General features: G+C 38.0%; 3 protein-coding genes across 3 annotated transcripts; 1 reads left to right on the top strand and 2 right to left on the bottom strand.

The window, feature by feature from the left end:
- Window positions 1-1,000: 1,000 nt before the first annotated feature.
- LOC111806934 (LOB domain-containing protein 17-like) lies at window positions 1,001-1,971 on the bottom strand. Its single transcript, XM_023692476.2, has 2 exons — window positions 1,500-1,971; window positions 1,001-1,426 (listed from the first exon to the last, which is right to left on the bottom strand). The coding sequence occupies exons 1-2, from the start codon at window positions 1,929-1,931 to the stop codon at window positions 1,160-1,162; spliced, it is 699 nt and encodes a 232-aa protein (XP_023548244.2). The 5' UTR covers window positions 1,932-1,971; the 3' UTR covers window positions 1,001-1,159.
- Window positions 1,972-5,261: 3,290 nt separating this feature from the next.
- On the top strand, window positions 5,262-7,456 carry LOC111798291 (ribulose bisphosphate carboxylase/oxygenase activase 2, chloroplastic). The gene is made up of 6 exons (XM_023681354.2): window positions 5,262-5,420; window positions 5,547-5,896; window positions 6,002-6,110; window positions 6,241-6,326; window positions 6,424-6,896; window positions 6,975-7,456. The coding sequence occupies exons 1-6, from the start codon at window positions 5,376-5,378 to the stop codon at window positions 7,253-7,255; spliced, it is 1,344 nt and encodes a 447-aa protein (XP_023537122.2). The 5' UTR covers window positions 5,262-5,375; the 3' UTR covers window positions 7,256-7,456.
- Window positions 7,457-7,589: 133 nt separating this feature from the next.
- Window positions 7,590-13,199, bottom strand: LOC111798284 (pumilio homolog 1). Its single transcript, XM_023681342.2, has 9 exons — window positions 12,167-13,199; window positions 10,323-11,848; window positions 10,096-10,237; window positions 9,866-9,973; window positions 9,512-9,724; window positions 9,283-9,393; window positions 9,004-9,198; window positions 8,461-8,635; window positions 7,590-8,217 (listed from the first exon to the last, which is right to left on the bottom strand). The coding sequence occupies exons 1-9, from the start codon at window positions 12,794-12,796 to the stop codon at window positions 8,168-8,170; spliced, it is 3,150 nt and encodes a 1,049-aa protein (XP_023537110.2). The 5' UTR covers window positions 12,797-13,199; the 3' UTR covers window positions 7,590-8,167.
- Between the last annotated feature and the right edge of the window lie 96 nt (window positions 13,200-13,295).

Raw genomic sequence — 13,295 nt, forward strand, 5'->3', positions numbered from 1 at the left:
CAGAATGGAATCGCTGAACGAAAAAATCGAACTATTGTGGAGATGGCAAGAAGTATGTTACAAGCAAGGAGACTTCCAAACCAATTTTGGGCCGAAGCCGTAGCAACATCTGTTTATCTATTAAACATCTCACCAACAAAGGCGGTTATGAATCGAACTCCTTATGAAGCATGGCATGGAAGGAAACCATCTGTAAGTCATTTACGAATCTTTGGTTGTGTTGCTTATGCTTTGAAACATCCTCAAACTCGTCAAAAGCTTGATGAAAAATCTGAAAAATGCATTTTCATTGGCTATTGTACTCAATCAAAGGCATATAAACTATACAACCCCGTTAGTGAAAAGATTTTAGTTAGAAGGGATGTAATATTTAATGAAAACGTGAGTTGGGATTGGAGTAAAGAACAGGAGCAGCAAAAGATTACAGTTGAAGTTTCCCCAAATGAAGAGACAAGGGTCAACTCCAGTGCATCTCCCAGTGCATCCACTGCAACACAAAGTGTGTCAAATTCATCATCTTCAGAATCACTTAACAGCAATTCCTCTCTTGAAGAACTTTCAGATGAGACACCTCCAAGGAAGTATAAATCTTTAGCTGACATATATGCATCATGTCAATTTGCTCTTACTGTTTCAGACCCTATGAATTATGAAGAAGCAACTGAAGACGGGAAGAAAGCCATGACAGTAGAGATGCAGTCCTTTAAGAAAGATGAAACATGGGATATGGTTTACCTACCAAACGAAAAGTTTTATGGAGATTTACAAGAAGAGGTTTATGTAAGACCGCCAGAGGGATTCATAAAGGAAGACAAAGAAACAAAGGTATACAAGCTGAGACAGACAATGTACGGGTTAAAGCAGACATACTTACGAAGGTCTTGTCAGAAGAAAAGCTCTGTACTTACATCTGCAACTTTGAATCATGGGGGAGTGTTGAGATATGATTCAAAGTATTCAAAATCAAGATATGATTTAGAGTAGTTAGATATGATTCAAATATTCAAACTAACAAGATTTTAGGAGATTGTTATTAGATTTGAGTTTATCTAGATTTCTATGATTTACTATTTCTGGTCCACTGTATTAGCTATAAATACGGGAATTGTGTAACCCTCTAAGCATCAAGTCAGTAGACATTAATAAAGCACTGCAGCTTCTATCTATTCTCATCTATTCCTATCTCTTTCACTATCCCTCTTTCCAACAAACAAAGCAATGGAGATATCATTTGATCATCCTTTTGGACACCATCAGAAGTTTGGTAGGGAAGCAGCTGATTTTGAGAATGGTTTGAGTTCATCCCAAAATCATAATTATTCATCTCTATAAATGGATTCTCCACTGCTGAAATGGCAGCGCCGGTGGTGAGGAAGTTGGCTATTTGGGTCCCCAGAATTTGTATCTCCTCCTGCAAGCTGGCCACCTGCAACAGAAACATTTAAAAACATTTTTAAAAACCCATGAGGTGTCTAAATGTTTAGAGGATCGAAAACAACCTCTTGCTGCAACGCGAAGATATGCAAGACGCAGCCATTGGCGGGATCTCGCATGCGCTCAAGAGCTTCATAAGTGACGGTAATAGCAGCCTGGCTGCGCACATGCATGGGGAGATGCAACAGAAGCTTGGACACATTACTAGCTCCAAACACTTTATGAACAGCTGCAAAATGGGAAGTGGCTTCATCATAGCTGAACAAAGGAGCAAATACACATTGATCGCTGCATTTTCGCCTTAGAAACTTGCAGGCGCCACAAGAAGAGGAAGAGGAAGAGGAAGAGGAAGAGGAAGAAGAAGAAGAAGAAGAAGAAGAATCATAAGAGTTAAGTACAGTCATTGGGTCAACAATATGATGAGTTTTAAGTACAAAAGAATGAACAAGTTTGAGGTCTTTATAACCCATCATTTGCATTATTATTTTTTGCCCCATTCTCCTGTAGTACCCTTCTTTTTGTTCTATCCAAAAGGCATACCATCTTTTTTGAGCTAAAGTTATGAGTATGTGCTTTCCTTTTTAGGGTCTCCTTTGTGGGCTACACTGTCACCCTCACATCGGGGTAAGGGCTTTCCCATTTTGTGCCTTCAAACACCCTATTTTTTCAAAACATTCTTCCTCTTTTCTCCCCGCTCGCTGCAAATACTCATAAGATGTGTGCTCTTTTTTACAACAACATATTTCGATTATAAGAATCATTCTTATGTGATAATCCAATTTCATGATTTGCTTGGAATAAATTAATATAATAATTTAAAAATATATTTTCATGTGAAAATGAAAAATAAAATTAAAGGTTAGTGGTTGAGGTCAAGTAATAGGGACAAATATTCTCATTCCAACTCAGCTTCAAAGTATGATTTTTCCCAATGTATTTGCTGGACTAAATTTTGAAGAAAAAAAATATTTTTATATATTTTCAAATTTTGAAATAGAATTATATTTTCATGGTTGATTGTAGCCATTAGAATAAATACATTAAAAAAGAAGCCCCTTTCTGCAAAAATTAAAATTGAGAAGCCCCATGTAGTTATTATAATGCTCTTGTGTGAAAATGAAGAGATGGGTAGATGCATTTCGGCTAAAAAATAATAATAAAAATAAAAGATGAGAAGACAAATTGTATCGTTTTTTTGTGCAAAAAGTAAATAAATGAATAAAACATGCGTAGGGTTTGGACATAGATTTGCATGAGTCATGGGTAGTTATTTGTCTGCATGTTTTACTTAATTCTCTATTATTATCCTTAATTATTACACTTTTATAATTAAGCTATATACATTATGGTTTCATATTTTAATCTAAAAAAACTAATGGGGTTTGGCTGTTGCCCACTTCATCATTATTATTATTGGTGTTACCGGTAAAACTACATTATTTTCCCTTAAATAAACCACTTACTTTCTTCTACTAATTACACCACTTCCTATAAAATCATCAACTTTTTCTTTCTAGAAACATGCATATCGAGAATTACGTCATCAGGGTGTGTGTCTAAACTCGAGATTCCTTCTATTGTATCTAATAAATTTTTTTAGTAAGTCTCTCACAAATTTAAATTTTTTTAAAAAATAATTACTCTATTAAAAAAACCCTAAATTTTATATTCTAGTGTAAGTAAGATTAATAAAATTAAAAAAAAAAATTGATTGATTATAAACAAAAGATGAATAAAATATAAACTTTAAATTAAAAAATTAAAGTTATATGAGAAATATTTAGAGGGCGGTGGAGATTGGCGTATTGGGTCTTCGAGTTTAACGATGAAATTACTTTTTAATTATTAATGGATATGTTTGGTCAGGCGGCCACATTTAGCAACGGGTCCATACTGCTCTATATTCTTTCTAATTATATTTCAAATGTAGGCTGTTGATCAACACAAGTAACACATACTAGCAACTCTTGATTTTATCCAAATAATATTGTGACATCCAATTATATATTAAAAAAAATTAAATTTTGATTAAATGGCATTAACAATATGAATCGGTCTAACCTAAATACTTTGTGTTGGGTTGTGTTAATCACTTAATATATACCGTTAAAGTTAAAAAGATTACAACTTCAACGATGGAGTTAGGTCTAAAAAATATTTTAATCCAACCCAATTCCATTCATAAACAACTTTAATGATAATATCTCAATTAAAAAATTATATTCAAGTTAACTACTATTTGAATACATAATTAGCTAGGATCGATTTAATCTTTCTAGTTTTAAAATATTTGTATCGGAATGTTCCAGTGAGTATGTTAACAATTTTCTTCAAACATGTTGAAAGAGACAAGAAAAATGTGAAAGATTAGAGTGGATTATAGCTCGTTATGTTAAGGTTAATATGTATATTAGGGTTTTAATTGGTAAATAATAATAATAATAATATTTATGGGTAAAATATTTTATAAATAAAAATATAATTTTTCGAAATTTAAATTTTAATCTTATGTTGAAACATAATATATGTAAATTTACTAACAAGTAAATAAAGAAATAAAGATATATGGGGTGAGGCGCGAATTTGGGTGAGGACTGAAATGGAGAATATAATCATTATCCTCGTTTCCATTTAGTTATTGAGAAGAAATCTCTCTATGTTCTCTTCCATTTTTATTTTAAACAAAGATTTTGTGCACGTTAAATGTTCATCTCTACTCTCACATGTCTTAATTTTCTCTCACTCATACCATTCAATTTGAAACCTCTGGCTAATCATTTATACATCAACCCAGTTTGAATGAGAAGCTAACAAATTTCTATTTTATACCATAGATAGATTGACATTAGATTAAACAATGTATATTACTTACGAGATTAAAAGACGTTAATGATAAATTAATACACTAACATATTTATTTTTATAATAGATAAAAGTCGGGTGTAGCTGGTGTGATTGATGGACCCCATCATGGGACCCAAACAATACAAAATAGTAGATAGTAGGAAGGAAATGAGATGGAATGGGGGTATGGTTATGAAGAAGAAGAAGAAAGGCTGAAAATGAACCTATCCTTATCCTTCCTTCTTCACCTCTCATTTGGTTGAAAAAGGTAGATGCACAAATGGGCCTCCCATCAACTTGTGATCCAAATTCCACTTTAAGTTAACACAAATAAACCCTACTTTATGTTTACTACTTATTTAAGCATTAATTTTTCCTACTTAATCCTCTTGCTTATGCTTTTTAGAGCTAAATTAGTAGCTATAATTTGTTCGTACGAGTCCAATCTTCAGGCTTGAATTTGTATTGAGCTCAAGGGAGAGCGGACAATGGGAATTGATAGCTCTTTTGTAATTGGACTATTATATATGGCAGCCAAGATACTAGATCTCCCAAGGGGAGTGAATTGTGAGATCCCACGTCTGTTGAAAAGAAAAACGAGACATTTCTTATAAGGTGTGGAAACCTTTGCCTAACATATATGTTTTAAAATCGTGAGATTGACGATGATATGTAACGGGCTAAAGCGAACAACATCCGCTAGCGGTGGACTTAAGGCGGTTTAGAATATGACCCACCAAGGAATTGTGTTACTTTGTTTGGGAGGAGAAATGGAGCAATGGGTGAGCTTGAATTAACTTAGGTTCTTGTGGTTGGCCAAACATTTAATGGATAAGAAGGCTCCTTTAAAGCCAACCACTAAGGTCTTCGAGGATCAATACACAAGCCTTGTCCTTCTGCCACGTGTCCTCTCAGCTAATCTTAACTTTGTGGTCGTTGAGGAATCCTGAAACTTATGGTTAGGATATCGTTTTTGAATGGACTCAAAAGCTCCATCCTTGCTTCTATATAGTCCTCCTCACTGCCCACTGCTGTTTATCCTCCATACTTCCCCCCAAGTTTAGCTTCCTCTGTCGATCCTTTACTCTCCAGTTCCGATGGCTGCCTCTGCTGCCTCTGTCGGAGTCGTCAACCGTGCACCGGTGCGTATATTTTTAACTCTTTAAGATGATATCACATCATTAGATTTCTTTGCTTTCATACCATGTTGAATTATGCTAAAAAGTTAAGTTTTATACTATAAGCTGACGAATTACATTAAATTTCAGCTGAGTTTGAATGGCTCTAGTTCACCAACTTCAGCTTCGAGATCGATGCTCTTCGGGAGCAGTTTGAAGAAAGTGGTGAACTCGAGGATCGCCTACCCCAAGGTGTCGTCAAGCAGCTTCAAGGTGATGGCATCAGACTCCGACAAGGCGGCATCGAACACCGACGAGGATCTCGACAAGCAGACATCAAAAGACAGGTGGAGAGGGCTTGCCTATGACATATCCGATGACCAACAGGACATCACAAGAGGAAAGGGACTGGTGGACACTCTGTTCCAAGCCCCCATGCAATCTGGAACCCATTACGCTGTTATGAGCTCTTATGAGTATCTCAGTACAGGACTTAAATCGTAAGAGACAGTTCAAAATTTGTGTATTTTTTAGCTGGTCTTGTTCTTTTTTTTTTTTTTGTGGGACTTATGAGTATTTCTGTTTTGGTGTTGAATTATTCGTAGGTACGAGGGATTGGACAACGTATTGGATGGTTTGTACATTGCTCCTGCTTTCATGGACAAGTTGGTTGTTCACATCACCAAGAACTTCTTGTCCCTTCCAAACATCAAGGTTTTCAAAGTTTAATTATATGAATCTATACCCTTTTAAAAGTCATTCCAAATTGAATAAGAAAGTTCTAATTTTTGCTCCTAAAATGTTGAAAATTGAAAGATTATAAGCTCAAGATTTCTGGGTGCAGGTTCCTCTGATTCTGGGACTGTGGGGAGGCAAAGGACAAGGAAAATCCTTCCAATGTGAGCTTGTATTCAACAAGATGGGAATCAAGTGAGTCCAAAATCGTATTTAGAACTCCAAGTTTCACAGTTTTATATATAAAATTGGTCTGCTTTTCGAAGACTTGCTCGTTATTTTGTTGCCACAGCCCAATCATGATGAGCGCCGGAGAGCTGGAAAGTGGCAACGCCGGAGAGCCGGCTAAGTTGATCCGTCAAAGGTACCGTGAGGCGGCTGACATAATCAAGAAGGGAAAAATGTCTTGCCTCTTCATCAATGATCTGGACGCTGGTGCAGGTCGTCTTGGTGGCACCACTCAGTACACTGTCAACAATCAGATGGTTAACGCCACCCTCATGAACATCGCTGACAACCCAACCAACGTCCAGCTCCCTGGAATGTACAACAAGGAGGATAACCCTCGAGTCCCAATCATCGTCACTGGTAACGATTTCTCCACTCTCTACGCTCCTCTCATTCGTGATGGTCGTATGGAGAAATTCTACTGGGCTCCTACTAGAGAGGACCGTATCGGTGTCTGCAAAGGTATCTTCCGCACCGACAAAGTCGCCGATGAGGACATTGTCAAGTTGGTCGACACCTTCCCAGGCCAATCCATCGGTCAGTTTCTAAACTTAAAAATACAAAGCTCAACTACAAGTAGGCATACTTAACCCATTTTCCTGTTTTGTTGGACAGATTTCTTCGGGGCACTGAGGGCGAGAGTGTACGATGACGAAGTAAGGAAGTGGATCATTGGAGTTGGAGTCCAGGACGTAGGGAAGAAGCTGGTGAACTCGAAAGACCCACCGCCAAAGTTCGAGCAGCCAGCAATGACACTGGAAAAGCTGCTGGAGTATGGTAACATGTTGGTTCAAGAACAAGAGAATGTGAAGAGGGTGCAATTGGCTGACAAGTATTTGAATGAAGCTGCTCTTGGCAATGCCAATGAAGATGCCATTACCAGAGGAGCTTTCTAAACTAAGCTTTTGTTCGTGGGGAAGGCAGTGCTGATTATGGGATTTGCCTGATCTACTCTATAATTGCAGGCCTTTTTGTTCTTTCTTCATTTGTGGAACCAAAATCTCATATCAAAATTGTTTCTCATTCAGTGACTTTGTGTATCAATTTGCTTTGTCCTTAAGTCATTCAATGGGCAAAATCTATGTTTTGCTTCTGAACTTTATGCTTCCAATCACTCTTACCTTCCTTCAATCAGTTCTAGTTCTACTTTCTTAATGAATCCAAATCATCGTATAAAAACATAACTAAAAATGAAATCGTTATCAACTATAACCAGCAGCCAGCTCAAACTTCAAGAACGAAAAAAGTTGATGAAATAACAAAGATGAACCAAAATCTCATACATCATCAGAAGAAACAAAACCTAAAAACAAAAAACAAAAAAAAAAAAAAAAAAAACAAAAAAAACAACTCCACCAGCTAATATTTGTACAAACCATGATCTGATAATTCATCATCATCAACCCATTAAACAGTGTCTACCTGCTCTTCTCCTCCCCACTTTTTACAGCCTTAAAACAAAACTCAAATACTAAACTTTCTTATCTCTTTCTCTTTAGGGGCAGAGCCATCAGCTTTGTTCATCTGTCCCTCAATCTCTTCATCTACCTTCTTCACTTTCTCTATACTCTCTCAGATTATAAAATGTACAGCCAACAGTTCCTTCTTTTTTTTCTTTTTTTTTTCTTTTTTCTTTTTTTTTTTTACTTTTTTGTACTTTTTTTTCTTATTTCAAGTCAGCTTCTATCTGAATCATCATTATAAATACAGCAGCTATTACTTACTAGACAGATCTTAAACGGAAGCGGAAAGAGACACCGCGCTTTGTGCTATCCTCGGCTAGCTGTACAACTTTCTTCCCTGTTTCCCTAACCAACCATCTGTGCTGGCTTCGGAGTCAAAATGCTTATCCTCCTCTCTGTCATACAGTTTAAGTTCATTTTAGATACCTCACGTTGAAAAATGGTATAGTATCAATCAAGATTCAGCTGTATCGAAAAAACAAACAAACTCACTAGCTTTACTACCTATCCTCTTTTATTCTCATTTGTGATTCTAAGGAACATCATTGTGCAGCAAAGTTTTTTGAATAGATTGAAGCTCTAAGGGATAGTAAACAAAAACGAAACGGCAAAATAATTGTTCAATGGAGAGATCATACCTCCAGCAGCGACGAGTTTCTCCACACGAGCGACTATGTGCTTACCATAGGTGTACTTCTTGAGAGCATTTAGATGAACTTTTATCCTATTAAGAATTAGTTCAAGTTGCTGGTCATCACAAGTTTCCAGCACTTTCTGTACAACGTAGTTTGCAAACTGATCCTTCATCATAACCTGGATTCAACAACAGAGTAAAGAAAGTTATGATATTTGTCAGGTTTTCCTCTTTTCTGATAAGAAAATACTCCATTCAACCATTCGAAACGTAGGCGAAGAAAATGAAGATACATTTATATGAATCATATCCATGGGAACAACAAGTTCCATTGAAAGAAGTTTCTAAAGTTGAAAATTCCCATTTTCTAGGAAGGATTGGGATCTATAGGACAACAACTACAGATCCAAAGACAATAAAATTTCATGCTCTGAACAAAATCATGCAGTAGAGATTTTTTCCTATTATTAGCTTTCATTTTTTGGTGGGAAAACTTCTTGATCCTATTATTGAGGGAAAAAAATGCAGGTGGAATGTCGACAAGCACCTGAAGGGGTTCATTTTCATCAGTGGTACCGAGCATCTCGTTCACCAAGGCCTGGCGTTCAGAAGAACTTCCAAAAGTTAGACATTTCTCGATGACATTGGAGGCGAACTTCTGTTGACTCATTTGAACTATCTGCCCAGTTAGTTTCTTTATGATAGCAGAACGTTCGTGTGGCTTCCCGTGTTCCAATACATGCTGTAAGAGCAAGGTTAAATTAGTACATGAACGTGCTTTAGCAACAAAAGCTAATTAGAAAGAGTGCCTCGAGCAGCGACAAACCTGTACAACATAATTTCCATACTGATCTTGAGCCAAAGTGCAGACAGACTGCAAAATTTCATCCATCATTATATGCTGCGTTTTCAGGCTATGGCAGTGCTCAAGGACTCGCTGAGAGAAAATTGTTATATGATTTTATCATTCCAACCAATAAATGTAATCACTATATAGTAAGCTTCATATAATAACACAAATTTCATCCATCATTATACGCTGCGTTTTCCTTTACCTGTATAACACGACAGCCATAAGGATGAGTGGACAGTGTAACCACTTGATCATAAAATGTCGAAACAATGAACTGAATCGCATCCTCAGGAATGCACTCAATGCACTTCTGTACAACGTGGTTCCCGTTTTGGTCACGTACACAACGCATGATATGACCATCTAATTCTTTAACCATGTTAGTTTGCTGGTCGACATCAACCATTTCAATTGCCTGAAATGATGTTTCAGAGACCATGAAGTTTCAGTCACAGTGAAAAGAAAACAGGCAGTGATTCGTCAAAGACGAAAAGGGAATTGAGTATCAAAGGAATATGGAGATTTTCCAAAAGGAAGACACACAGGCAACACAGACCTTCTGAATCACTCGGCAGCCGTACATTTGAAGACTGAGTGCTAGGACATGTCCGTTGAGTTGATCAGCTAGTTCCCTTATTTGAGATGCAGTTCCGTGCTCAAAAAACTGAATTCCAAAAGACGTTAACAAACTCGATGCTCGTAATTAAATCCAAAACAAATTATTAGTATGATCTCGTTTACTTATAGAAAAGCAAGTCCAAACAGAAGTTAAATGTAAAACAATACCTTCTGAACAACATAATTACCAAAAACATCGGTCATTAAGGAAAGAGCTTGTGGCATAATTTCATGGAAAACCATGTCTTTCTCTTCAAAAGAGGCATTTTCGAGTTTCTGCTGAATGAAACGACTTCCGTATTGATCAGAGCTGTTAAGAAGGAAGAAACATTTACATTCAGGGAAGGATGCATTTAGTATCAGCATAGAAGTACAAGTCGTCCAACGGAAAATACCTGAACTCGAAAACATGGCCAGCGATTTCTGAAAGTTCAAAACATTTGCTTTTATTGCTTTTGAACTCATCCAGCAAAGAAGACACAAAACTTCCATTCATATTGCCACCAGCTTCAGAATGCCAACCTCCAATGCCACCTCCAGTAAAATTTCTCATTCCCGACGAGAAGCGCACGGGCTTACTGGTGTGGTTGATGCCATTACCCGACCCAGCAGGAGAGCCAGGAAGAAGGGATCCAGCTAATGGACTTCCAGGATACGACATTCCGAGACCATAGCCTGGATTGCCATAGTAATTATGATTTAGACTACCAGATTTACCAAAGTAAGGTAGAACAAATTGTGAGTTTTGAGGTGAAAGCAATGCTCCCAGGTAGGCTTTCTGGACTCCCAATAAATCCATATATCCATTACCCATCAAACTTTCGCCATCCAACGGAGGGTCATTAACGCCGTTCACCTGTGCAGCAGCGTATTCATTTGACCCCAAATATTGAATGTAAGACGGGTCCAATGCAGGTAACTGCATAGCGCTCATTGCACTATGATTTTCCGACCTGTTGTTATTTTGAAATTCGCCTGATGTTTCCAACATGCTTGATCCTAAAGCTAATCCATTGAATGTTCTATTATTCATGCCATTCATTCCCATTGCTGATGCAGCAGCAGCATTCTCATACAGCGGTGGTAAATTACCAGTGCCGAGATGAGTCCCAACGATGGACGAAACTGGAGGATTAGATGTATAGCCACTGAATCCATAATTCAAGAACGAAGAATTCGCATTTTCAAGATTCTGATTGCGAGATGGTGAACCTCGTGCATTATTAAGCGTTTGTTTATATGGCCCCTTCATATATGAAGTAGGGGAAGAAACAGCTTGTTTGTTGAAGTCTGCTTGATCAATTCCTGTTGCAAGAGAATTAATTTGATGAGATCCTCTAGCTGAATGAGGAGATGAATGCAGATGAAACTTCCCAGACTCTGAGTTCTTTAAACTAAGAAACATTTTCATATCATTTTGATCACTTTGCAGATTGAAAAAGTTATGACGATCATCGATCTCCTGCTGAATATCCGACCGCAAGTGGCACTCGTCATCTAGAATACCATTTGTTGACAAATTCATGCCAGAAAACGAAGACACCAGGTCTGCAGAATCACTCGGCTGCAGCAAAACCCCATTGAAAGAATTTGGACCACAAGCACTTCTTTTATCCACAGTGCTAGATACCCTCCCACCAACTTGAGGAATACGAGGACTCGGAGCTCTCGCTATGATTTGAGGGTCGGGAGTCGCAGTTCTCGACAAAGAGGCTCCTACAGCTGATGCATATGTATGAGGGGTAGAGGCACCAGCTCCTTGGACTGCAGATATCCCCTGTTTGTTCCCACCAATTGTTGCCATATCTTGATGTAAGTAAGCAAATTGGCTTTCTGAAGCTTCCAGAGTTTCGTCAAATGCATTGCGGCTAGTCGGACGAGAAGGATGTCGGGAGATAGTTATTCCGTTGCTTAAATCATCCTGTCATGGGGAAAAACAAGGCAACCTATGTAACAGTAACTCAACAGAAGAAAATTCTTATTAAAAGAAAAAAAAAACATCTTTTAAGAACATTCATGTGATTCTTCCTTACAGGTTAGAAAAATACATCTTTTAGTAACAGTAATCGTAAGAATGAAACTTAATCCAAAAAGAATTATAATTGGGTATGTTTGGATCTTCAGAGTTGTGGCACAGAGAAAAGAAAGTCAAAACTTTATCAAGTTCAAGGATTGTATGAAGAAAACAATACACAAACAAAACCAGAGCCTCATATTAAACTACCAGAAGCATCATCACCTGAAGGATCTCTGCAATGCTTTTCTTCCTACTGCCGACTCCCAACCCCGGCAGCCCGATAAGGCCATCGCCGGCCCAATCTCCAGCGACCCGCCTCGATTCGATACCGGAATCCTCGTTGGCTCCAACTCCAGGCTGCAACATGAAAAGTGATCCATTCCCATTTACCCCTTCATCACCGCCTCTACAACCTTCCCTCCTATCTCCAATTCCCCCCAAACCCACGGCGCCTCCGCCGTGCAACCGCTGTGCAAACCGCCAATCCTCCTTAGAGAGAAGCGGTGGCGGAAGGCGAGGGTTCAGATTCACATTGGAATAATAATAGTTAACATAAGTGGGATCAGAACGAAGCTCTTCATCAGAAATGAAACCTTTTCCAGCAGTTTTGTTGAATCCCAATAAGTCGGAAGCATTAAACATACCTCCGACGGCGGTTAAAGAGCCGTCGACGGTCGGCGGCGCAGAGCCACTCCGACAAAGGCTGAGTTCCTTCTCTCTGTCATTCACAGCTTCGTGCTGTTGCCTCTGTTGCCGTATCAACATCCCCAAATCCTCACCATAATCGCCACTTTTCAGCGCCGATCGCAGTGAAATATCAGTCCCAAATTTCGAATAAGCATCGGTAACCATAACTACCCCCAAAATCAAAAAAAAATGATAATGAAAAAAAAAAAAAAAAAAAAAAAAGACAGAACTGCGTAAAAAAGCTCCCAACTTTGAGCTAAAAACCAGCTCAAAATCGAAACAATACAAGTGGGTTTTCGTTTAAAGGTCTCAAACAACCAATTTCCAGCCCAAAAAATTACAACCCCATAATATCAAAACAAGAATCCAAACGGAGAGGAAGAAAAAACTGGAAAAAAAAACGAAATAGCTCTGTTCGTCAAAACTTGGGGTTTCCTTTAGTTATTGATTAGTGTTTAGATTATGAGCACCAGATTGTGTGTAAAACGAAAAGATGATGAAAGAAGAAGGGCTTAGCCATTTTTTTTGCTCTCTTTTCTCAGAGAAGAAGAATGCAAAGAGAAAGGAGACAGTAGAGTAAGGAAGGGGTATGATAAGCACGAGTGGTGGAAAGATCTGGGCCGTTGAAGAGACAAATGGAGGGTGAGGATGGATTCTAGTAGAT

The sequence above is a fragment of the Cucurbita pepo genome, chromosome 1, assembly GCF_057944985.1.
Source record: "Cucurbita pepo subsp. pepo isolate OVF chromosome 1, ASM5794498v1, whole genome shotgun sequence".
Classification (NCBI taxonomy): domain Eukaryota; kingdom Viridiplantae; phylum Streptophyta; class Magnoliopsida; order Cucurbitales; family Cucurbitaceae; genus Cucurbita; species Cucurbita pepo.

Excerpts from the sequence above, each read along its gene's own strand:
- LOC111806934 (XM_023692476.2), bottom strand. The coding sequence starts at position 1,931 with ATGGGGCAAAAAATAATAATGCAAATGATGGGTTATAAAGACCTCAAA. Across the intron at positions 1,427-1,499 it reads TCTTCGCGTTGCAGCAAGAG|GTGGCCAGCTTGCAGGAGGA; the intron begins GTTGTTTTCGAT and ends TTTCTGTTGCAG.
- LOC111798291 (XM_023681354.2), top strand. The coding sequence starts at position 5,376 with ATGGCTGCCTCTGCTGCCTCTGTCGGAGTCGTCAACCGTGCACCG. Across the intron at positions 5,897-6,001 it reads CTCAGTACAGGACTTAAATC|GTACGAGGGATTGGACAACG; the intron begins GTAAGAGACAGT and ends AATTATTCGTAG. Across the intron at positions 6,327-6,423 it reads TTCAACAAGATGGGAATCAA|CCCAATCATGATGAGCGCCG; the intron begins GTGAGTCCAAAA and ends TTGTTGCCACAG.
- LOC111798284 (XM_023681342.2), bottom strand. The coding sequence starts at position 12,796 with ATGGTTACCGATGCTTATTCGAAATTTGGGACTGATATTTCACTGCGA. Across the intron at positions 11,849-12,166 it reads GCATTGCAGAGATCCTTCAG|GATGATTTAAGCAACGGAAT; the intron begins GTGATGATGCTT and ends TCCCCATGACAG. Across the intron at positions 9,974-10,095 it reads GTAATTATGTTGTTCAGAAG|TTTTTTGAGCACGGAACTGC; the intron begins GTATTGTTTTAC and ends TTTGGAATTCAG.